Source organism: Eschrichtius robustus, chromosome 16 (assembly GCF_028021215.1).
Source record: "Eschrichtius robustus isolate mEscRob2 chromosome 16, mEscRob2.pri, whole genome shotgun sequence".
Classification (NCBI taxonomy): domain Eukaryota; kingdom Metazoa; phylum Chordata; class Mammalia; order Artiodactyla; family Eschrichtiidae; genus Eschrichtius; species Eschrichtius robustus.
Window position 1 is genome coordinate 77063469 of NC_090839.1, and position 21875 is coordinate 77085343.

The 21875-nt window shown below is 54.2% G+C and overlaps 3 protein-coding genes across 6 annotated transcripts in view; 1 reads left to right on the top strand and 2 right to left on the bottom strand.

The window, feature by feature from the left end:
• ITGAL (integrin subunit alpha L) overlaps positions 1-1047 on the top strand; it is a 40560-nt gene extending 39513 nt beyond the window's left edge. For both annotated transcript variants that reach the window (XM_068565457.1, XM_068565458.1), the window contains one exon: positions 778-1047. In XM_068565457.1, the coding sequence (XP_068421558.1) occupies positions 778-951 (174 nt within the window). In that variant the 3' untranslated portion in view covers positions 952-1047. The remainder of the gene's footprint in view (positions 1-777) is intronic.
• Positions 1048-6946: 5899 nt separating this feature from the next.
• Positions 6947-9909, bottom strand: ZNF768 (zinc finger protein 768). The gene is made up of 2 exons (XM_068524122.1): positions 9165-9909; positions 6947-8873 (listed from the first exon to the last, which is right to left on the bottom strand). The coding sequence occupies exons 1-2, from the start codon at positions 9250-9252 to the stop codon at positions 7255-7257; spliced, it is 1707 nt and encodes a 568-aa protein (XP_068380223.1). The 5' UTR covers positions 9253-9909; the 3' UTR covers positions 6947-7254.
• Positions 9910-12941: 3032 nt separating this feature from the next.
• LOC137749863 (zinc finger protein 764-like) lies at positions 12942-21406 on the bottom strand. 3 transcript variants are annotated; one of them, XM_068524125.1, is made up of 3 exons: positions 21184-21406; positions 16945-17058; positions 12942-16152 (listed from the first exon to the last, which is right to left on the bottom strand). In XM_068524125.1, the coding sequence occupies exons 1-3, from the start codon at positions 21218-21220 to the stop codon at positions 15236-15238; spliced, it is 1068 nt and encodes a 355-aa protein (XP_068380226.1). In that variant the 5' UTR covers positions 21221-21406; the 3' UTR covers positions 12942-15235. The 3 variants fall into 3 exon arrangements, with proteins under 3 accessions (XP_068380226.1, XP_068380225.1, XP_068380224.1); XM_068524124.1 differs by lacking the exon at positions 21184-21406 and adding an exon at positions 17207-17822 and having other exon boundaries at positions 12942-16149; XM_068524123.1 differs by lacking the exon at positions 21184-21406 and adding an exon at positions 17207-17822.
• Positions 21407-21875: the final 469 nt, after the last annotated feature.

Below are 21875 nucleotides of genomic sequence, written 5' to 3' on the forward strand. Positions count from 1 at the left end.
TTTTTCAAACTGTGTGCCAAAAGGCTTTTATTATTATTACTTTTTTTTTTTTGGCTGCGTTGTGTCTTCGTTGCTGCGCGCAGGCTTTCTCTAGTTGCGGCGAGCGGGGGCTACTCTTCATTGCGGTGCGTGGGCTTCTCATTGCGGTGGCTTCTCTTGTTGTGGAGCACGGGCTCTAGGCGCACGGGCTTCAGTAGTTGTGGCACATGGGCTCAGTAGTTGTGGCTCATGGGCTTAGTTGCCCTGCGGCATGTGGGATCTTCCCGGACCAGGGCTCGAACCCGTGTCCTCTGCATTGACAGGCGGATTCTTAACCACTGTGCCACCAGGGAAGTCCCAAAACGCTCTTGTTACCAACATCTTTGCACACTTGTCCAGATATTTTTTAGAATCAATTCCTAGAGCTGGTATTACTGAGCCAAAGAATATATATGTTTTGAGCTTTCACCAGAGAGTGCATGGCCCCTACTAATAAGCCCTATATAAGTGCAGGCTCTTGCTGTTAGTATTACTAGATATTGTCAAATCACCCACCCGCAATAATGGTACGTGACATTTTGATGAACCTCAGGAATGAACTATTAAACGTACAGCTTTTTAACATATTGCCAAGAAGCAGGTGTGGCAGATCCCCTCACCCCATCCCCAGAGCAGATGCCACCTGTCTGTGGCATATGTGACTTATCCCTATAAACGGTACTTTCATGTTTTGCCAGGGCCGAATGGTCCAAAGGGCTCTGTGGACTCTTTGTTTACTCAAGTCTTGTCTTCCTACAGGTTGGTTTCTTCAAACGGAACCTGAAGGAGAGGATGGAGGCGACCGTAGATGCTTCAAATGAAATCACTGGAGAAGACACTGGGCAGCCGGCGTCTGGGGAAGAAGCCAAGGACCCGGGCTGCCTGGAGCCCCTCCACGAGGAGGAGGCCCGGGACGGAGGTGGCAGGGACTGAGGTGCAGGCTGGATGCAGAAGGCCCAGGACTGGACTCGGGATGCCTGGTGCCAGCCTGCCTCTACCTGAATTTCACCATGTGTCCTTGGGCAAGTCACTGCCCATCCGTGAGCCTCAGTTTCCCTATCTTGAACATGGGCCCATTCCTGCCTGCCTCCTTTGCAGGCTTATGGTGAGGATCCTTTGAGGGATGGGCCAGGAAGGCCACAGAGGTGAGGCCTTGTAATTATCATGTGGTCCTGGCTCCCACCGGCCCCTGTTAGTTTCCTTCCCTGGAAGAAAACATCTGATCTAAATTTGGAGAAACGGCAATCTCAGAACCTAGCGACACTCCAGGCCCTCATACCCACCTGCCCTTGGATGTCCGCAGAGGCCTCAAGCTCCCAGAACCTTGCCTTGCATCCTCCCCTGCCTGGAATCCAGTTAGCTTTCAATTCTCCTACCAGAGAGCAAATCTCATCTGTGTCACTACATTGCTCCTGCAAACCCCTTGCCCTTTGGCTAACAGATTCCTTAATAGGCCTTCCAAAATCTGCAAAACTGGGCTGTTTCCTTCCCAGCCTTTTCTAGAGACATCCCGCCTCCCTTTCTAAGCGCCAGTTAACCAGCCTTTTCACTTGCCCAGCTCCTTCCTGGCTTACTGCCTTCACCCAGACTCTTCTCACTTCCTGGAACATTCCTCCTGCCTCATTTTCCTGCCTAACCCTCTCTCAGCCTTCAGATCTCAGTTCACACATAACTTCCGCAGGGCAACCCCCCAACCCCAACTCAGTTTGGTTCCCATATTATACATGCTTACACTAGCCCGCACTTGTCCTGCATAGCACTGATCATATTCGTTAATTGTTAAGTGATTTACTTAAACAGTGGACTCCAGGGGGGTAAGGATCATACCTTTCTTGTTCACCTTGGGACCCCTGGTGGTATCACAGAGCCAGACACATAGTAGGTGCTTGAGACAATTTCACTGAATTGTGAGGGTGCCTGTGGGAAGATAGAGAAAAAAGTTTGGATGGGCCCCATGGCAACCCCATCCGACAAGGCTCAGTCTGCCCCAGGCGCCTGCCCCCTCCCTCCAAAGCCCCACCCCGGGACTCCATCACATCCTACTGTGGCCCCCACCATGAGATTGTGAGCTCAAGGATGGCAACTGTGTCCGTTTACCTGGCTCCCAGTGCCAAGCACAGCACCTGTACATATTTACCAAATAAATGTGAAATTCTGGCCAATTTTGTGATGTTTTTGTGCTGGTGCAACATTCCAGCCTGGCTCAATTAAATGAAAATTTCCTGGAATTAAATGGGAATTCCAGTGGTTAGAACTTGGAGCTTTCACTGCCAAGGAGCCGGGTTCGATTCCTGATCGGGGGACTAAGATCCCACAAGCCACGTGGCGTGGCCAGAAAAAAAAAGAACATTTCCTTCTCAACCCTCCCACTAAGTGGGACCAAAACAGTCAAATCTTTTTTTCTTCCCTTTCTCCCTTCTCCTTCTCCTTTTTTTATTTGCCATGATGACCCTCAGAAACTGACATGTGCCGGACGTTGTCAGTTCATTCAAAAGAAGCAGCAAGAGAGGCACAGAAAGTGAGGAAAGGTTAGGGAGGCATTGACAATTTATCAAGCTGTGAGAATAGACCTTCTCTGATACCCCCACTTAAAATTTTTTTTTTTAATTGAGGTATAGTCGATTTATGCCCTCCCCCTTTTTTTAAAGAAATGGTTGTTGGGCCTTGACCCTGAAACCACCTCCCCCCGCCCCTGCCTTAGAAGGAACAGAGGGGACTAGTCACTGCTGCCCTCTTGTGGTCAGTAGGACACCGGGGGAATATTGAGTAACTCTAAGGTCAGCTCCTGTCCAGCAGTGGGAGGTGAGAAGCAACATTTGGTCCCCCAAGCAGTGACCTTTGATGGCTCCCTTCTGCCTACAGCGGAGTAAGTGGACATTCCTGAGCCGGGCACACAGGCTTTCAAAGCCTGCCGGCCTCTCCAACCTCATCACCCCCTTCTGGTCCAGCCTCCAAGAAACCATGGGGCTGGCTCCAAAGCAAGACATCAGGAAGGAAGAAGTGAGGCTCATTTTCCTAGAGAGGGGAAAAAAAATGTTTTGACCATCAGGAGTATCGCTGAACTGCTAAAAGTACATGAAATGATCTGTAAGCCTCGTGAAGCATAAGTTGGGTTCTATTCATTCCTGCAGGATTTCTTGAGCACTCTGTGTCAGGCCCTGTGCTGAGTCTGAGGACCTGCTTGTGAACATGACAGACAAGTCCCTGGCCTCGGGAAGCTTCACTTCAGTGGGAAAACAGAGAAAAAGTAGAAATGTGATTCCAGGTAGTGATAGGGCCGTAAAGAAAGTGAAGAGGGACAAGGGGTAGGGGGTGATGGAGAGGGCCCTTTTACACAGGTGGTCGGGAAAGTCTCTCTGAGGAAGCGAGATTCTGTGACACGAGGAAAAAGTGAATATTTTCATCAAGGCTGGCAAAAAAACACAGAAAATCTGGGAGGTTCATTGCAGGAACAGACCTGCTGTCATCACGCCAAGGAATCTCTCTTCCAACTCGCTCAAGTGTACTGTCTTTGTGGTAGTTCCCCGGCGGTGCAGCGGTTAGGATTCCACGCTTCCACTGCAGGGGGCACGGGTTCGATCCTGGTTGGGGAACTAAGATCCTGCATGCCGCGCGGTGCACCCAAAAAAAGAAAAAAAAAGAGCACTGTCTTCAAACACCTCGGCATCCTTCCTGCCTCTGTGCCTTCACACGTGCTGTTCCCCTTGCCAGCCTGTCCAACTCCACCTGTTTTCTTTTCTTTTGAACTCTTCTCCATTATGGTTTATTACAGGATATCAAATATAGTTCCCTATGCTATACAGTAGGTCCTTGTTGTTTCCACCTGTTTTCTATCCTTTAAAATCTTTCTACTTCAAAGTATTGATACTTCAAAGCTTTTCTCATCCCCTTGGTTCCTGGACAAAGGACCCAATTCAACACCACTTTGTTTATGGCTCATTGGGGCACGTGACGCTGACTCTGTGGGCCCCTCTCTCAAGACTAGGAGATTCTGGAAGGCAGGAATCAGGCCTCACGTGCATTACCAACACCGACCCCTCACCAGGGCTGGCACAAAGGTATTGTTCAATAAATGTTTGATTCAGTGGCCCTAAATGTATATGGGTTAAATCTATTGGTTTTATCCAGTTAGAAATTGAACCGGAGAAAAACTTAAACATGAGAACATCCATGCCTACATTCCACGCAAGCCATCAGAGTGATGACATATGTCATCACATGTCATGCAGCTTCTAGAAAACAGTTCTTTATGGGAGAAACAGAGTGAAAAAAAGTAAATAACATCTTAGTATCGTTAGGAAAATGGTCAAAACCCAGTCAGCCCTAGGATGGAATCCAGGCTCTGCTGCTTCCTAGCTGTGTCATGTGGGGCAATTTCCTTATCCTCTCTGGGATTCATTTCTTCATCTGTTAAACAGGAATAATAGTAGTCTGTACCTCAGAGCCGCTCTGAGCGTTAAATAACACGTGTAAACTGCTTAGCATTGTTCCTAGCGTTTAAGCGCTAATGGTGGTGGACAGAAATGGTTGGTCTATTGTGCAGGAGGAGGGTGTAGTAAAAGCAGCAGGCTGACCACAAGTCAAGAGACTTGGTGCTGGAGCTCTTCCATTAGCCCTTCCACCTTGACCTTAGGGAACACACATGTCCTTTCTGGGTTTGGTCTGCTCCACCTGGCATCTGAAGGTACCTCAGGAGCTGTCATGAAGAGAGGGGTAGAGGCTGAGCAGCTGAGTCCCACCCTCATTTGAACCGATATTAAATACCAAGGCTACTGGGAATTCCCTGGCAGTCCAGTGGTTAGGACTCTGTGCTTTCGCTGCTGAGAACGTGGGTTCAATCCCTGGTCAGGGAAATAGGATCCTGTAAGCCACATGGTGTGGCCAAAAAAACCCCAAATACCAAAGCTACTTTATCAATTAAGCACCAGAGGCACTGTACCCAGGTCCTTCTAGCCTTCAAGTGCCTACAGTTGGGAGCCAAAGAAAACTTCAACTCCAAAATAAGGAGATTAGGGCTTCCCTGGTGGCCCAGTGGTTAAGAATCTGCCTGCTAATGCAGGGGACACGGGTTCGAGCCCTGGTCTGGGAAGATCCCACATGCCTCGGAGCAACTAAGCCCATGCACCACAACTACTGAGTCTGTGATCTAGAGCCCAAGAGCCACAACTACTGAGCCCGCGTGCTGCAACTACTGGAGCCCACGTGCCTAGAGCCTGTGCTCCGCAACAAGAGAAGCCACCACAATGAGAAGCCCACGCACTGCAAGGAAGACTAGCCCCTGCTCGCTGCAACTAAAAAAGCCCACACACAGCAGTGAAGACCCAACGCAGCCAAAAATAAATAAATAAAATAAATTTTAAAAAACAAAAAAACAAAATAAGGAGATTAAATTGTATAATTGAAATAAATGTTGTAGTAAATGTCTACAAATGGAATATGTCAGGTAGTCAAATGCAGTTCTGTTCGACATATATAGTTACATATATGAACTATATTAAATGTGGGAGTTGGAGTATTTTAATATTTGAAATTATGTGTGGTAGGGTGGCTGTACAAAAATGTGCATAAAGTTTACAAAGGTCTTTAAAAGACTGTGAGATTTCCCTTGAAAAGTAGTGTTCTACATCCAAAATAATTTAATCTTTGAAAACCACTAAACACACCAAACCGTACTGAACTACATGATCTCTAGGGCCCCTTTCCGGAGTTGGTAGATCATGAGAGGCTGCATTGAAATGTGCTTAGAGAGGTCATTTGCCCTTGACAAGTTATAAGGCCTGAGGATGGCCGCGGGGCCGAGGGTGATGTCAGGATCCTGAGGCCCAGGAGGCCGTATGGAGCGATGACTCCCCACCCGCCTGTGAGGCTGAGCTGCTGGGGGCAGGTGGAGCCGGGCAGACATGGTCTGAACGTCTCCTTCACAGGGAACTTAGCAGGTGTTCCTCTCAAGATGTGCCCTGCAGCTGAGTAGTTCCCTGAGGTGTGGCCTGTCCTCCTTAGCTAAGCTCACGACAGGCCATACTCCAGAATTCCCGCAGACTCACTGATGGCACCAACTCCCCATCATTTCCTGAGGAGCCAAGTGTTAGGAGGCTGAGGCTCAGATGTGAAAGGAAAGTAGGATAAAGATGGGGTGGTAACAACACGGTCCTAAAAAGGACCAGCCTAGTGGGTCTTAAAGGCTGAAGTTGTCCAACCTTCATACTGGGTCCAGTAAGCTCCCCCTATGGGTGGGGTTGGAACTGCAGACAATCCCTGTAATTCCGGTCAGTCAGAGTGTGCACAGAGGGGTGGCTAGAGGTTCCAGCTGGGAGCGGGGAGGGGACAGCCCAGCTGGCTGCTTGGAGCCTGGGAGAGCCGGAACGCAGGCACTAGGCCTGGATATGAGAATCAGGGTCTGTTTTCTGGCCCAAGGACAGACCCTCCGTGTTTGGGAATAGGGACCTCCACAAGGTTGAGGGTTTTCTCACACCTGCACTGGACCCCCTTTGTGTTTGTGCAGCATTCAAAGCACAGGACGTGAACTTGCACAGATATGGGCAAGTCATGTCTCCTGAGCCTCAGTTTATAAGATTCCAGTGAAACACTGAATATAAAAGCACTTCCCAGACAAGGGCTTACAGCTTCACTGGCTGTAGTTATGACCTAGTATCTCCCACTGCCCAGGGCACTATCCATGCACACATTTTAAGGACAAGTCTCTTTTACCACATAAAGGTTTTTATTGAACTCAAATTCGGGGGCTCCAAAGCCTGAGGAAGACAAGGGAGGCTGGGGTTTGCACTCAGAAGCCAGGCCAAGCTTCGGGGCCCCACTCCCCGCCCCGCCTACCCTTACCCCTTCCTGACTCAACGAGGGTCTCAGTAGCTACCAATCTAAGCTACCCACTCTAATTAAGTAACCCAACCCCCCCTCCCCCCACCCCCACCTAGCACTTTGCCAAGCCAGGCTTCCACCAAGGGGCATGCTGCTGCTGAGGCCAGCTCTCTGCTGACCTCTTTCTGGATCTCTCCCAGAGCCTCCGGCTGCCAGCTTGGCCTCCCTCCAACCCCTCTTCATAGCCCATTTCCCATAAGTCTCCGTGTCATGTCGCTTCCTCCATCCAGGCCCCCTCTCCTCCTAGAACCCTCGACTCCTCCCTCCTCCAGCGTTTCCCCTATTCTCTCTCATGGTTGCTCTAGCTCCCTGTCCCCTTCTCTTCTGCCCACCACCTCCCCACCCCGACGGGGTCCCAGGTCAGCGCCGGCCGGCTGCATGGGTCCGCTGGTGGCGGATGAGGTCGGAGCTCTGAGAGAAGGCCTTTCCACAGTCATCGCACTTGTAGGGCCGCTCCCCGCTGTGGACCCGGTGATGCTGCAGCAGCGTGGAGGAGCGGCAGAAGCCCTTGCCACACACGGCACACCTGTAGGGCCGCTCGCCCGTGTGGGAGCGCTGGTGCTGAATCAGCGTGGAGGAGCGATTGAAGGTCTTGCCGCAGTCGGGGCAGCTGTAGGTGCGACCCGGCAGGTGGGTACGGGCGTGGATGGCCAGCACCGAGCTCTGGCCAAAGCGCTTGCCGCACTCAGGGCACTTGAAGGGCTTCTCGCGGGCATGGCTGCGGGCGTGGGGGATAAGTGCCGAGCGCTGGGAGAAGCTCTTGCCACAGATGCCACAGCTGAAGGGCCTCTGCCCGGTGTGCACCCTCTGGTGACTACGCAGGGATGAGTTCTGGCTGTAGCACTTGCCACACTCGGGGCAGCTGTAGGGCCGCTCATGGCTGTGGGTGCGCTGGTGCCGCAGGAGGTAGGAGCTGTCGCCGAAGGCCTTGCCGCAGTGCGGGCACTTGTAGGGCTTCTGACCAGAGTGCGTGCGCTGGTGGCGAAGCAGGTAAGAGCTGTCAGCGAAGGCCTTGCCGCAACGGGGACACTTGTAGGGCCGCTCGCCCGTGTGCGTGCGCTGGTGTTTGATGAGGTCAGAGCTCTGGGAGAAGGCCTTGCTACAGACCTCACATTTATAGGGTTTTTCACCTGTGTGGATGCGCTGGTGCTGGATCAGGGTGGAGCCCCGCCCAAAACTCTTCCCACAGATGCCGCAGATGTTAGGCCTCGGGCCCTGCCCACCCCTGGCCCGGCCACCCCGTCGGCCTGGACCACGAAGGGTCCCCGTCAGGCCCAGGGGATTCTGGAGCATCTCAAACTGGGGTGTAGCCAGCAGGGCCCCTGTGGGCATCTCAAAAGGGGGCCCTAGGGGCAGGCCCCCAGTGGGCTGCTCCCCAAACCCCTGGGTGAAAGAGTCCAAGGGGTGGACTCCCAAGGGGATGCTCAAGGGATTCTTTTCCTCAGGATTCAGAAGAATCTCTGCACCTTCCTGGAATTTGGAACTTTGAGCTTCAAATTCAGGGCTCTGGGTTTTGAACTCAGGATTCTGGGGTTCAAATCCAGGGTTCTGCGGTTCATACCCCGGGCTCTGGGATTCATACCTGGAGCTCTGAGATTCATATCCAGGGCTCCGGGGTTCATACCCAGGGCTCCGGGGTTCATACCCAGGGCTCCGGGGTTCATATCCAGGGCTCTTGGGTTCATACCCAGGGCTTTGGGGCTCATACCTAGGGCTTTGGGGTTCAAACTCAGGGCTCTGAGAATCTGATTCAGGGCTTCTGGGTGCAAACTCAGGGCTTGGGGGCACAAAACCAGGGCTTCGGGACTCAAAACCTGGACTCTCAGGCTCAAACCTGGGGCTTTGGGGTTCAAACTCTGGGCTTTGTGGCCCAAACCCAGGGCTCTGGGGTTCAAGCCCAAAAGGTATCTCTTCCACCTCATAGTCCCCAGTGCCTTCTTGCTGAGAAATTTCCTCTTCCTCATTCTCACTCATGTTGCCTGCAGGATCAGAGAATTACAGAAAACCCAGATTGTGTGGGGCCTGGAAGGTCACTGGGTCCCACCATTAGTTGCCACAAACCTTTCCCTCCTCCTCAAGCAGGGTCGCTGGCCCTCGGGCAAGTGCTGAAATTCCCACCTCCCCCTCAGCAAACCCAGGACACCCGGTCCCCGCCCCCGCCTCCTCCAAGTCCCAGGTGTCCAAGCCCCCGGCTCTCTTCCCCTCCCACCCACTACAGCCCCCTCTCCCGCTCCCAGTCACGCCCCTCGGAGGGGCGCTCCCTCCCTCACCTTTGAGGGACCCTTCGGGGCTCCCCATTTCGTCAGGACTTTGCACATCCCGGGGCTCGAGGCCCCACGGCGACGCCTCCCGTTCCATCCCCGCCGGCTCCCAGTGCGGCGGCAGCGGCGATGGCGGACGATCCTGCGACCCGGTCTGAGTGCCCCGAGACCCGGGCCCTCGCCGCCCGCCCGCTCAGCGCCACCCAGGGGACCCGGCTGTCCAGCCCCGGCCCCTGAGGCCGGACGTCTTGACCCTGGGCCTCTCCGGCCCGCCGGGCCCCTCCCCTACCCGCGGCCCCGCCCCCACCCACAAGGTCTCGGCTTGCCCTGGGGTCCTCGCAGGCCCCCACACGTCGTGGCCTCGGAAATGAGGAGCTTCACGACTCGCCTTGCCGCCCCCGGATACCGCTCCCCGCCCGAGACCCCGACGTCTGGCCTCCCAGCCCCGGGGTGGGCTGCGGCTGGCCGTCCCCCTCCCCTCTGCACAGGAAGTGTCCGTCCGCGGCCAGTTTCCCCCGCTGGCTAGCGCCGCGGCCTCTCTAGGAGCGGCTGGAGGTGGAAACTCGTTGGCATTAACCCTGGGCTGGATGGCCCCGGCGTCGAGGTAGGCGAGGATGGGGCGCCCTGGAGCCGGCGGGAGAAGCTGGGGCAGTTTGTGTGCCTATGTCCTAGGTCCTGTCCGCCCGGGGGCCTATATGTCCTTCTCCCGGCCCTGAGTCCGTCAGTGCCTGTGGCCAAGGGCGAGGCAACAAGCGAGACCAAGGTCAGCGAGAAGGAGCGACGCTTCCCGGTGCCAGCGGGGGCGGTGTCTACCTCCCCTCCCCTCCCGGGCCTTGGGGTCAGCTCTGGCCGCGCCTCGGGACCCCACCCCGCCACTTAGGCTCATCGAGGCTCCTGAGTCTGGAACCCCCCTCCTCGAACTCCACTCCCCCACACCGGCGTGCCCACCCGCACTCCTCCTGGCCCCCTCCGCTCGCTGCTTCTCCTAATCTCCACCCTTCCCCCTTCAGGGAGGGCTAGGATCGTTGCCAAGGAAACAGGCCTGCCTCCAGTTTCCGGAGGCACCGCCCCTCCCTCCCAGGGAGTTCACCGATTGGTCGGTGCAGCGCGTGCTTTCACCGTCCCGCCTCCTCCCACTACACCAACTGCTAGGCGTTAATGGTCGCCAGGGAACGCGAGGCACCTTTCTGATTGGTTGCATGGTGCGCAGGCCGGTTCCACCTTCTCTGTGCTTCAGAAGTGCTAGCGGGAGGAGTGGGAGGGAGGTCCCTGGCGTCTCCCTTCTTGTTGAGCCTGTGCTTTCAGACATTTTCCCGCCCCCATTTACCCTTCATTAGGTTTTATCTTTCTGAAGAATGAAAGACAAGGCATCTGAGGACAGACACCCTTGACTCCCCGGTCTCTTCTCACACTCTCTTTCCCAGCACTTTCCTTCTTCCCACAGGTTCCAGGTGCCGAAGGGGCCAGTGGGGGGGATCCTGCCGCAGAAAGAAGGTTGTTTCCTTTTCTGTTACCCTGACTCTCCCCTTCACCTTCCCCAAAGACTGAGTTTAACTCAGTCCCTTGGAGCCTTTGTCCCTGGTTCCTGGATTTTCTCAGGAGTGGAAGTGGATAGGAGAGAACCACTCTCCAGTCCTGTCTGACTTGGATAGAGGCTTGTAGAGGAAGGGAACCTGAGAAACACTGCCCTAGGTGCAGCTTTGAATCAAAGGAAAAGTGACCCTGGAAAGACAATTTAATAGGATCCAGTTCTTGTCCTTCTTCTACCCTTGCTGCTAAAACTAGTTGGTAGTGTTCTTGACAATTAATGAACCAAATTCTCTCTGTGGGAGTGATGCAGGAGCCATAGATTGTGTTTTCTTATTGCCTTACCAGACAAAGGAAAGAAGGAAACTGCTGAGGAGGAAAGATGGCATCTTCCATTCTCCTGAAAGGAGATGAGAACAAGAATTTGGAGAATTCCAAATGGGAAAAGGCTGGAGAGATGCGATCTCAGTTCTCAGTAGAGGCTTACAGACAGAATCACAGATAGAGACCTTCCTACAAATAAAGCAGGAGTCCTTTTCTGCCCTCCAGAGGATCAGCTTCCAGCTCCATGCCTCTCTCCCATCCCACTGTCTGTCCTAAAACCTTCATGAAGAATGGCTCACAGGGTCCAGCACTAGAGGGCCCACACAGGCCTACAAGTGCAGTGATTATGGGAAGATCTGGACCTGGGCCACCTCCTGGTCATCCCCAAAGCACACAAATGAGAGACAAAAGTCTCCTTCATGAGACACTTTCCTCTGACGTCCAACCTGCTTACCCACCAGAAAATTCCCACAGGAGAGCAGCCGTCCCCTGCAAAGTATGTGGTGAGTCCTCCAGCCCCAGCTCTGACATGGTCCCTGCCTGCACTCTTCATAGCGTGGGCCACAAGCCCCGCGAATAGCAGAAGTTGGGCCAGGGCTTCAGTCTGCTCTGGCACCAGTATTTCCATGTGGAAATTCAGTCTCACTAGTACCTGGCCGACTTCCAGGCAGCCTCCTCCAGCACCTGTCCTCTCCATGCAATGGACCTTCGAGAGGCAGCCAGCCTCTGCCGGCCACATGCCCATAGCAGGGATAGGCTCTAAGCGCAGGGAAGACTCTGATGAGGGTTCCAACTTGACCAAGTGCATGTCCTGAGTTGGGCAGCCACTTCGTCCACAGCATCATCCCTCGGCGTGCAGCAGCACTGGGGCAGAGCTGTTCAGTGTGCCGCCACAGTTCATGGTCCAACCAACTTGGCCCACACCCAAGAGAGTCCTGACAAAGGTTCTGTGTGAGAGGGGCTTCTGTGTGATCTGCTTCCTCCCTGCATGCAAAGGACAAGCCCTCTAAGAGGCCTTCTGTCAGACGCTACAAGAGATGCCCAGGTATATTCAAGAAGCTTTGAGGTACCCAGAAAGAGACCAATCATGACACAGGCCCCTTTGGGAAGAACAAAGGAAATGGGAGTCTTTGTGTATGGTGAAGTCATCAGCTGGCCTGACACATTTAGAACGGGCCCTGACACCAACCCCTACTCTTGCAACGCTAAGAGCAGCTAGAAAATAACATTTTTATGTTCAGAGCAGTGGTTCTCTCAAACTTTAGCAGCCATAAGATTCCACCCCTGGAGATACAATAGACTAGGGACAGGGCCCAGGGAGCTAGCTGCATTTTGAAGAGATAACTGCATGTGATTCTGTGGCAGAAAGGCCTTACTTTGAAAAATATTGGCCTAGAGCAGGTTTTAGCTTCTGAGTCATAAACGTCTTTGCACGTACTGTCCCTAGAAAGATACACATAAACAAATATTCCCCCCAAATTTAGGGGTCTTTGGAGCTCATATCAATACTTATCCTTTACATGGCTTGGACAAACTAGGAAGGGGCCATGTGGTCATGGCCTTGACCTCTCACTCTGGCCATGTGGATGGGGCTCATGTTTTCACTGGTGCAGACAAGCATTTCTCCTGATGCACCAATGAAGCCCTACGAAAACCCTCTTCCTGGCTTAAATTGCTTCAGGGGCTGAGCCTCAAAAACCTTTGGTAGCAGAGAGAAAAGGGAGCCTTACCTTTAGGGCAAGTATCTGTGCCAAGGAGTGAGGAGCTAAGAAGGGGGTGAGGCTGAGGCTTAAGCGTTCCATGATACTCAAATATTAAGTGGGGGGAAAATTGGGTCACGAGGGCAGGAAGCAGAGGAGTTGGTTCTGGTTTGGGGGCCCTAAGCAAGTCTTGAAAACTTCAGAGCACTCAGAGAAAGTAGTAATTATACCTTTAATTGGCAAGCTCAGACAGGGTCCAGATCTGGCTTTGAGGCTGACCTGAGAAGTGGTATTGCAGGCTGCGCTTTCCCCAGGCAGTGCTGAGGGGCAGGGGGAAGGATGGGTTGGACACTGGCTTCTCTAGGGGAATAAAAGCTGGTACAAAGGTAGCTACTACTGCCAAGGTGCCTCTCCTCACTCCCAAGGTGCCTCTCCTTACTCCCACATTCCCCCTGTGACAGGTGGCATATGAGCCAATCCTCCTGGTGAAGTTTAGTCTAAGAGAGATCTTGGTGGGGTCAGATTGGAAGATTAGGTTGGAATCAAGTCAGTTCATCACTTTACCTGAACAGTGTCTTTTCCCCAAGTTTTGTACCTCTTCCTTTAGAAGTTTCTTTAGGTTGACAAATCTGGTTTCTTCCTAAGGCCAGACACAGGGCTGAGTTCTCAGAAGGGAAGTGCACACAGGCCACCGAGGACATAAGTCCTTGCTACTCCTACTTGAGGGGAAGGGTCATCCTGACCAGAGGCAAGAAAGGGTCTACACATGGCTGGCTGCTTCCATCACCTGGACAAGGCTGGACTCTGACCAAAGGAATGAGTGGTAGATGGATGATGGAGTCACAGGGTGATGGGGGAGGGATTCTCTGCAGAGCTTGGGAATACAGAATAGTACAGTTCCCTCTGGCTACTAACCCCAAATGTTCCTGGCCTTGTCGCCCTTTGTTGGTGATGGAGGTCCTAAAGAGAATGAAGATGCAAGCTTTGATTTTGTTGGCCCTGGAACTCTCATCTAAGGCTGGTTTCTCCCTTGCCCTGTTGGCTATGTGGCTGTTTTGTCACTCATCTTGTACCTGGGCTTCACTAACACTGTGCTGCTCTGTCCCTAGTCTAGGTCAGTGCTGGGTGTCATCTCAGGGAGTGGGAAGATGCTTCCAGAACCCTGGCTGAGACACTGGCAAGGAACTCAAAGAGTGGTATGGTAAAGACAGCAGGAAACAAAGAATCCTAGCATCTCACTCCGTGTGTGACCTTGGACAGGTTGCTCAGCTTTCCCCAGTCTCAGTGTCCCCAAATGCAAAAGGATGGAAAAGCTAAGATCTCTTCCAGTTCAGAAGTGTGATGAGGCCCTCCTGGCTGGGCCTAGAATAGCAAAGCCTGAGCCATAGGGCTCTCCCAGGGAGGCCCAAGGAGTACTAGAGGGGTCTCTCAGGCCCCTCCCCTTCAAAAACAGGAAGTGCAGGTCAGCTGAGTGGTGCTGAGGTGGAGACACCACTCCATTTGGGGCAAAAAGTTCAGTCCTGACTGCCTCTTCCTGATGGGCTGTCCTCTCCAAGCAAGATGCTTCCTTCCATAGGCAATTATGAGGGTGAAATGAGTTGATGGACAAGACAGTACTTTGTAAACCATAAAATGCAATACGAGCCAAGATCTAACATTAAGCCTCCTTTTACTTCTCTCCTGCCACCCTTTCACAAATATGCTCTCTACCTGAATCCCTGATTCAAGAACAATTGAATGCTGTAGACTACAGTTTGCAAACTCAAATGACTACAGGAACCCAACAGGTCATGTAAATGAGTAGAAAAATGCCAGATGGAGAGGGCCTGCATTGCCGGAGATGTTGGCGAGCCATGATGAGTGCCAGCTGACACTGGTCAGGAGGTGATAAGGAGTGGCGGGCATGCTGAACTGGAGAGCCTGGTCTCCATCCAAAGGGGCAACTGCCCCTCAGCTCCCACCAATTGTGGTTTTGTGGGAGCTCAGGTGGAGTTGCCAAATCTTCGGATTTTTCAAGAGAGGCCAGAAACCTGTTTTTTTGTGTGAAATATCCTCATTTTTAAATCTTAACCAATAATTCATAACATTTAAAAATGCTGGCTGGGCTAAAAAATATATATATTTTAAAAGGCTGCTACAGACCACATTCAGTCCTGAATGTGACCACATTCAGTACCCGGCCATCAGTTTTTAACTTCTGCAGTAAAGTCACTGGGCAAAACAAAGTTCTCCACCTCAATCCTCTTAGAAACAGCCTTTTCTTCCCCACAGTGGAAGTCTAGTCGGGGTTCTAACCTCAGCCCTAACTCAGCAAAGGGGGCTTCTAGAGTCTGGGACAGTAGGGAACAAGGTATCAGCAGATGAAGCTCGTGAGGGCCTAAGATGAAACAGTCCTCCTCCCCCAGGTCCAGCTCTGGCTGGGACTTCTGTGGCCTCCCCGGAGCTGCCGGAGTTTCAGGCCCCTGAGGCCACCCTGGGCCTCAGACAATGTCTAGATCTTCACCCTTTGCCTTGTCACCGTTGAGGCCATCACCCACACTCCTGGAATATCTCCGGGTAGTGCTGGAAGCCCACGGGTGGGTCCAGGTCCCCTCGGCCAGAGGCCAGGGGCACAGGCAACCCACTGGCACCCCGGCCCCTGCGCCGCCCCGCCCCGGGCCGATGGACCCACTGGTGCTTGGCCATGGCTGACTTCTGGCCAAAGCACCTGCCGCATTGCGGACAGGCGTAAGGGCGCTCGCCGCTGTGGGTGCGCCGGTGGGCCGCCATCTCGGAGCTCTGCCGGAAGCAGCGCCCGCAATCTGGGCACGGATAGGGCTTCTCGCCCGTGTGGGTGCGCACGTGGCGCCGGAGGTCTGAGGCGTGGGCGAAGGCGCGGCCACAGTCTGGGCACGGGAAGGGGGTCTCGCCGCTGTGGACCCGCTGGTGCTGGTAGAGGGCGGAGCTCTGGCTGAAGCAGCGGCCGCAGTCAGCACAGCTGTAGGGCTTCTCGCCCGTGTGGACCCGGAGGTGGGTGGTGAGGGCGGAACGCTGGGTGAAGGCCCGGCCACAGTCCGGGCAGCGGTGGGGCCGCTCCCCTCGGTGGATGGCCCGGTGCTTGCTCAGAGAGGAGGCCTGGCTGAAGCCCTTGCCACAGTCAGGGCAACTGAAGGGCTTCTCGCCCGTGTGGGTGTACAGATGCTCCACCAGGGTGGAGCGCCAAGCGAAACTCTTCCCGCACATGTAGCAACCGTGCCTCTGGTCTGCCCTGGGGACCGGGGGATGGGCACAGAGTGGTGGGCGACCCCGGCGAGGCACCTTCGATGGCTGCTCCCAACCATAAGAAAACCCAGCAGAAAAGGGTTTGAGAGCCATCAGCCCGGGAGGCTGAGCGTCCACAGAAAGGATCTTCCCCAGTGCCTCGGTCCCTTCTCTTTGTCCTTTCTCTTCCTTGTCTCTGGAACCTGCTGGGAGATAAGGGGAGAGCTCAGACCCTGGCTTATCCTGGTCCTTGATTCCCACAGCCCATATGGGAACAGAGAAGCCTCTTAGATACAGGCACCTTCTGGACCCACAGCTGCCTCTGGGACTCAGCTTGGTACAGGCAGGGAAGCTAGGAGTGACACCTTTTCCTCAGCTGCACAGGATGGTAAGAAAAGCTGAAGAGACAGAGAAGGAAGGAAGAGGGGCACAGTACATTCTACTTCAGGGCTGGGGAAATGGGGGTCAGAGGGATGACAATTTAACTGGATCACGGAGGATGAGTGGATGGTAAGGATGCAGCACAGAGAGGCATGAAGGTGACTGGCATTGACAAGTTCAGAGGGGCTGGGCACGGTGCAACAGGTGGACAGGATGAAGTGGAGGAAGAAAACCGTGCAAGCCAAGAGAAAGGAGGCTGCTACAAAAATACAACAAAAAGAAAGTAAACGAAAACAGAGGAGGTGGCAGAGGAGCTAGAGAGCAGGCAAACAGCAGACGGGGTGATGCGGAGCTCCAAGGAGCTTAGAGACCGACTAGATGTGAGGGGCTCAGATACCGCGGAGCTGTAGTGGAGTGGAGAGGCAGGTATGCCTGGGTCACACTCACAGCCCCTTTCTAGGCTGAATCCAGAGCTAGGCAGGGACCAGGCATAATAACCTTAGCTGGGAAAGCAATTCAGGGAGGAAACTGATGATCAGGTAAGGAGTTGGCAGAGGGTAGCAGGATGGGTCGGACCCAGAGGAAGTCCCCACGGGACAAAGTACCCACTACTTCACCTGTGTCTGCTTCTCTAAGACACTCTCCCGTCTCAGGATCCCGGGCATCTGGACCCCACAGTTCGGCCTCTTCCTCCACCCAGGAGATGAGGGCTGGCTTGGCGCCTCGGAAGCCTGGGAGAGAAGAATGCAAAGCCCACGCTGCTGGGGAGGCCGCCGCCCAGGGTCGCGACTTTCTGGGGCCTCCCACTCCACGTGCAGGACCCAGAGGTTGGGCGGAGTGGACGGGGTTGTGGGCGCAGGCGAGCAAGTGGAGCCTCACCGAGCGCGCCCAGGTGGCCGTAGGTCTCTCGCATCACGTCCCGGTACAGGGCCCTCTGCGCGGGCCGCAGACACCCCCACTCCTCCGGGGAGAAGTACACGGCCACGTCCGCGAAGCTCAGGGGCTCGGGTTTTCCCCCCTGGCGCCCGGCCCCGTTAGCTTCCCGCGCGGGGAGCGGGGCCGGGGGCGGCGCCATCGTAAGTGCCACCCCGGCGGCGGGCCAGCGCCACTCCTACCCGCCGGGGTCCGCGGAGCCTCCGCGATCAAGAACGCTCCCTGGCCGGGCCCGAGGGTCGGGGCGCCGTCGTGAGGCCGGGAGACCAGGAACGGCCCCTCGAGGGCCCACGGGGGTGGCTGAACACTAAGAGCGGGTGGCTGAAGGTGCACCGAGAACCAGAACTGGAAGATGCCTTCCTAAGAGATGGCGGCAACGCGGCCCCACGAACTTCCCTCCCGCGCCATCGTGCCCAGATGACGCCGCCCCGGTGTCTCCAGGTGGCTTTGTCTTCGAGCCCTCAGCCAACATGGCCGCGGCGGCTACAGGCGCCCGAGGAGGCGCTGCCACCATCCCGGAGGCGGCGTTCCCCAGAGCTTGGCGCCCGGCCCCGGAGGCGCGGCGGCCCGGCTTCCCCGCCGGGTCCCCGCGCCCGCCGCGCTGGAGGCGCAGCCGCGGCCCCGCCCAGGTTTGGAACAGCGACCTCCAGCCCAGACCCCAGGCCGCTCCGCGCTGTTAATTCAGACGTTCAATTTCGTCGCTGGCCCATCACTGAGTGACAGCAGGCTTCCCCCAGTGTTAAGGGTAAAAAAAATGGAGCGGGTAAAAGAACCTTCTCTACTGGAAGCTTGATAGAGCCTGAAATTATGGGAGCTTCTGTTTCAGGAGGTCGTGGGGGGCAACTGGGGAAGAGTAGGGTGAGGTCTGAGAAAGGTCGGAAGGACCCTCCTTCTGTAAGCTTACGCTCCCCCGACATGCCCTACAGGACGTCTCCCGAACATCTATTTACCTCTAGCTCAAGCTTGGCTCCTGAGCTCCTGATCACAGAGCCACCTGCCACCTTGCCCCGGCATGGATGGCCCACAAGCACCTCGGACTCTGCGTGGCTCAAACTGAATTCATCCCTTTCTTCCCATAACCTGCCCCTCCTGGGGTCTTTGTCTTAGCAAATGGCACCAACTCTCTCCATCATTTCTACCTCCAAACCCTCTCTCTCACCGGACGCATTTATTGAATGTCTAGTCTGTGCTTCCCACAAGCCTTCATAAACACTCTGCCCTAAGAAGCCTTGATATTTTTCCTTTGGCCACTTAAATCAGTCACAGCATTTCACACACTTCATGAACATGCACTTCACATCTTCAGCAGCTCTGGGGTCTACTCTGGAGCTCTTGTCTGTTTGCCTCCTTCCAAAGGCCCCCCTGAGGCTCCCGCCTGACACCCTGTATCCAGTGGCTGCTTCTCCCTAGGGGAGCTGGGCAAGTAAAGAGTTGATCTCAGCTGTAGGGAAGGGGAAGACATAAACTTGGGAGGGGTCAGCCTGGCCAAGGAGAGAGGCTTGTTGTAGGGTGGTCCGTGGGGGGTAAGGACTAAGGGTGCAGAGTTGCCCAGGGGCTCAACCCCAACAAGTTGTCTTAGCCTCTCAGGCCCCCTGAAGGACACAAAAGAAATTAGAAAATTTCCACTAAGAGTGATGGCTTTTTGTCACCTGTCAGTGCCCATCCCTATCACACACTGGAAGAGCCCTGGGTAGTGCTGAAAGCTCGCAGGGGGGGTCTGGACTCTCCTGGAGAAGAACCTTGGGCAGAGTCTGCACCCCTGGGTCAGACCCTGAGGGCCATGGTACCAAGCTGGTGGGTCTACTAGTGGCCTCTGGCTGAAGCACCTCCCACTGTGGGGACAGTTGTAGGCCTGCTTGCCTGTGTGAGTCAGCAAGTAGCATGAGAGTTACTGCACTAGCTGCAAGTAAAGGGTCCCTCTCCAGAGTGCACTGGGCCGGGACTTCCCTGGAGGTCCAGTGGTTGGGACTCTGTGCTTCCACTGCAGGGGGTACGGGTTCGATCCCTGGTTGGGGAACTAGGATCCTGCACGCTGCGTGGTGTGGTCAAAAAAGAAAAAAACACAAAACAGAGCACACTGGGCCAAGTTGAAGGTAAAGGTAAAGCATGACTGCACTTGGGGTGGGGATGAGGGTGTGGTCTGAGTGCCAGGTGTTGAAGCTGGGCACAGACTGAGGGCCTGGGAAAGTCCTGACTACAGGGAGCCTTGGCCACAGGCTCCAAGACCACATCAGTGTCTCTGACTCCAGAGCCTCATGACAACTCCCAAATGGACTCCTTCTGCTGACCCCTTCCAAATGTATCATTTTTCTGAGTGAGTGCTGGGAAACATAGCAGATTCAAAACTTACCTTTTTTCCTGTTAACTCTCCAAGGCCTACTGGAAGCCCCCTTCTAGACTGTATTGGCCAGTTGAGGGCTCCCAAGTCAGGGACATTCCCACCCACGCCAGGGCCAACCAGAAGAGATACTCTCAACCAGAAGGGCAGCTGTTATAGGAACCAGGGACCTGGAAGACTGATGAACTGCCTCCATCCTAAACCTGAATTCACACACTGCCACTGACCTGCGGTCTGGATGATTCATACAGTGTGACCTAATCATGTGACCACTTGGATGCCTCAAAGCCAATTAAGTGAGAAAGAGAAGGTCAAGATTGCAGTCTCCAGTGGGTGTCATAAATTCAGGTCAGCGAAAATTAGTAACACCAGCAGTAAAGAACATATAGATGGTGTTTCTTGCTCAAACGTTTTCCCTTATAGCTGACACTGGGACATCACCTCCACTTCCCATCTTTCTGGCTTTCTCTCAGGCTTCCTCCTCCAGGGGATCCTGAGCACCTGTACCCCACAGCTGGGTCTCCTGCTCCACCCATTTGATGAGGGCTGGTTTGGGGTCTGGCAAAACTGGGGAAGAACCCTAATCATCCAATAAACATTTCTTAAGACTACCTACGCATTCATTTAATGAAAATGTATTGGGCACATCATGTGTGCCAGGCATTGTTCTAGATGTTCCAGGTATTGGAGACATTGGTGAACCAAGATAAAGTACCTGCTCTAAGAGAGATACCAGGTAGGAGCTTTGCTGGCACAGGTGCAGAGAAGACCTTTGGGCAGATTGTGCTCAGGGCTATAGAGATGGACACAGAGCTGCAGTTTAGAGGAGACTTCCAGCACAGGGCAGAAGAGCTCTAGGAGGAATTTCATTTCTTTTCTTTCTTTCTTCCTTTCTTCCTTCCTTCCTCCCTCTCTCTCTTTCTTTTCTTTCTTTCTAATTTTTATTATAGTTGATTTACAATGTTGTGTTAATTTCAGGTGTACAGTGAATCAGTTACACATATACATATATCCACTCTTTTTTAGATTCTTCTCCCATATAGGCCATTACAGAGTATTGAGTAGAGTTCCCTGTACTATATACTAGGTCCTTATTAGTTATCTATTTTATATATAGTAGTGTATATATGTCAATCTCAATTTCCCAATTTATCCCCCCTCCAAGGAATTTCTTGAAGATGGCATTTGAGAAGGGCATTGAAGGGTGTTAGAGTTGGAGGTCAGTGTATAACACAGCAGAATAGCAAGAACAAAGGCTTATTAAGCTGGAAGCATGTCCAAAGAACAAAGATTCTACTTAGCTGGAGTCAAGGAGATGGCTTGCCTGTAGGGAAAGATCTGGTTTGAGTCCGTGGAGGTTAGTGTGCCATGCGCCTTGAAGTCCGGTACAGGTTTTAGAAGTTTTTGCAGTGTTGAAATCTGACCGGAGAGGGTCACTTATGAATTTAGGCTGATCTGGCGAGGATGACGGGAAACAGGGTCACCCTGACTCTGTTGGAGTCAGGCTCAGTGGATTCAGGCACCTGTCCCTGTTCGTCCCACCCACCCCCTTCCCTTTTCAGAGATCCGGGACGCTGGATCTCACCGAGCACGGCCAGGTTAAGGTATGCCACCGCAGACATCCCCACTCCTCGGGGAAGAAATACACGGCCACTTTCACGAAGCCCGTGGCCCTCGGCCTTCTCCCAGGTCCTTCCCGCCCGGCCTTCACCGGCACCTGCGCAGGGAGCCCAGAGCAGGGCCGGGGACGGAGTCTTGGGCTCACCCCCATATCCCCGGGTTGGGACGCTGGGGATTCGGCCTGCGGTGCTGGGTGGGGGTGGGGGTGGGTCCCTCCGGGCCCAGACGACCGGAAGTAGGTTTGGGTGGGGCCACTCTAGGACGGCGGGAAACGGCCCGTTACGCGAACTCGTTGGTCCCAGGGCCGGGAAATGAAGAAGCCTTCAGAAGAGATGGTGGCACCCTCCCGTCCTTCTACTTTAGCGAAAGGCATGTAACAGCTTCAGTGTCGGCCTGGCGTTGATGATCTGGTATACTCCCCCCTCTACTTGTCTTCTCTTGCTGTTCCGCTAGTGGCCTTGCAAGGGCCTCTTGCCCGTAGTTAAGATGGCCGCAACCGCTTCGGCGCCCGCGCTCAGGTCGGGTGGGTGAAAGGTGAGGCGCGGGTGCGGGCGCGGGTGAGGGAGGGCTGGCGGCGGCGAGAGGTTTGGGAGACGGGGATGCCGGGCTAGGAGTGAGGGCTTGTCTGGCCAAATGTCCTCTTCCCAATCCCCGCAA

Excerpts from the sequence above, each read along its gene's own strand:
- ZNF768 (XM_068524122.1), bottom strand. The coding sequence starts at position 9,252 with ATGGAACGGGAGGCGTCGCCGTGGGGCCTCGAGCCCCGGGATGTGCAA. Across the intron at positions 8,874-9,164 it reads CCCCGAAGGGTCCCTCAAAG|GCAACATGAGTGAGAATGAG; the intron begins GTGAGGGAGGGA and ends CTGATCCTGCAG.
- LOC137749863 (XM_068524123.1), bottom strand. The coding sequence starts at position 17,402 with ATGGCGCCGCCCCCGGCCCCGCTCCCCGCGCGGGAAGCTAACGGGGCC. Across the intron at positions 17,059-17,206 it reads CGGCCACCTGGGCGCGCTCG|GCTTCCGAGGCGCCAAGCCA; the intron begins GTGAGGCTCCAC and ends CTTCTCTCCCAG. Across the intron at positions 16,153-16,944 it reads TCTTAGAGAAGCAGACACAG|CAGGTTCCAGAGACAAGGAA; the intron begins GTGAAGTAGTGG and ends CTTATCTCCCAG.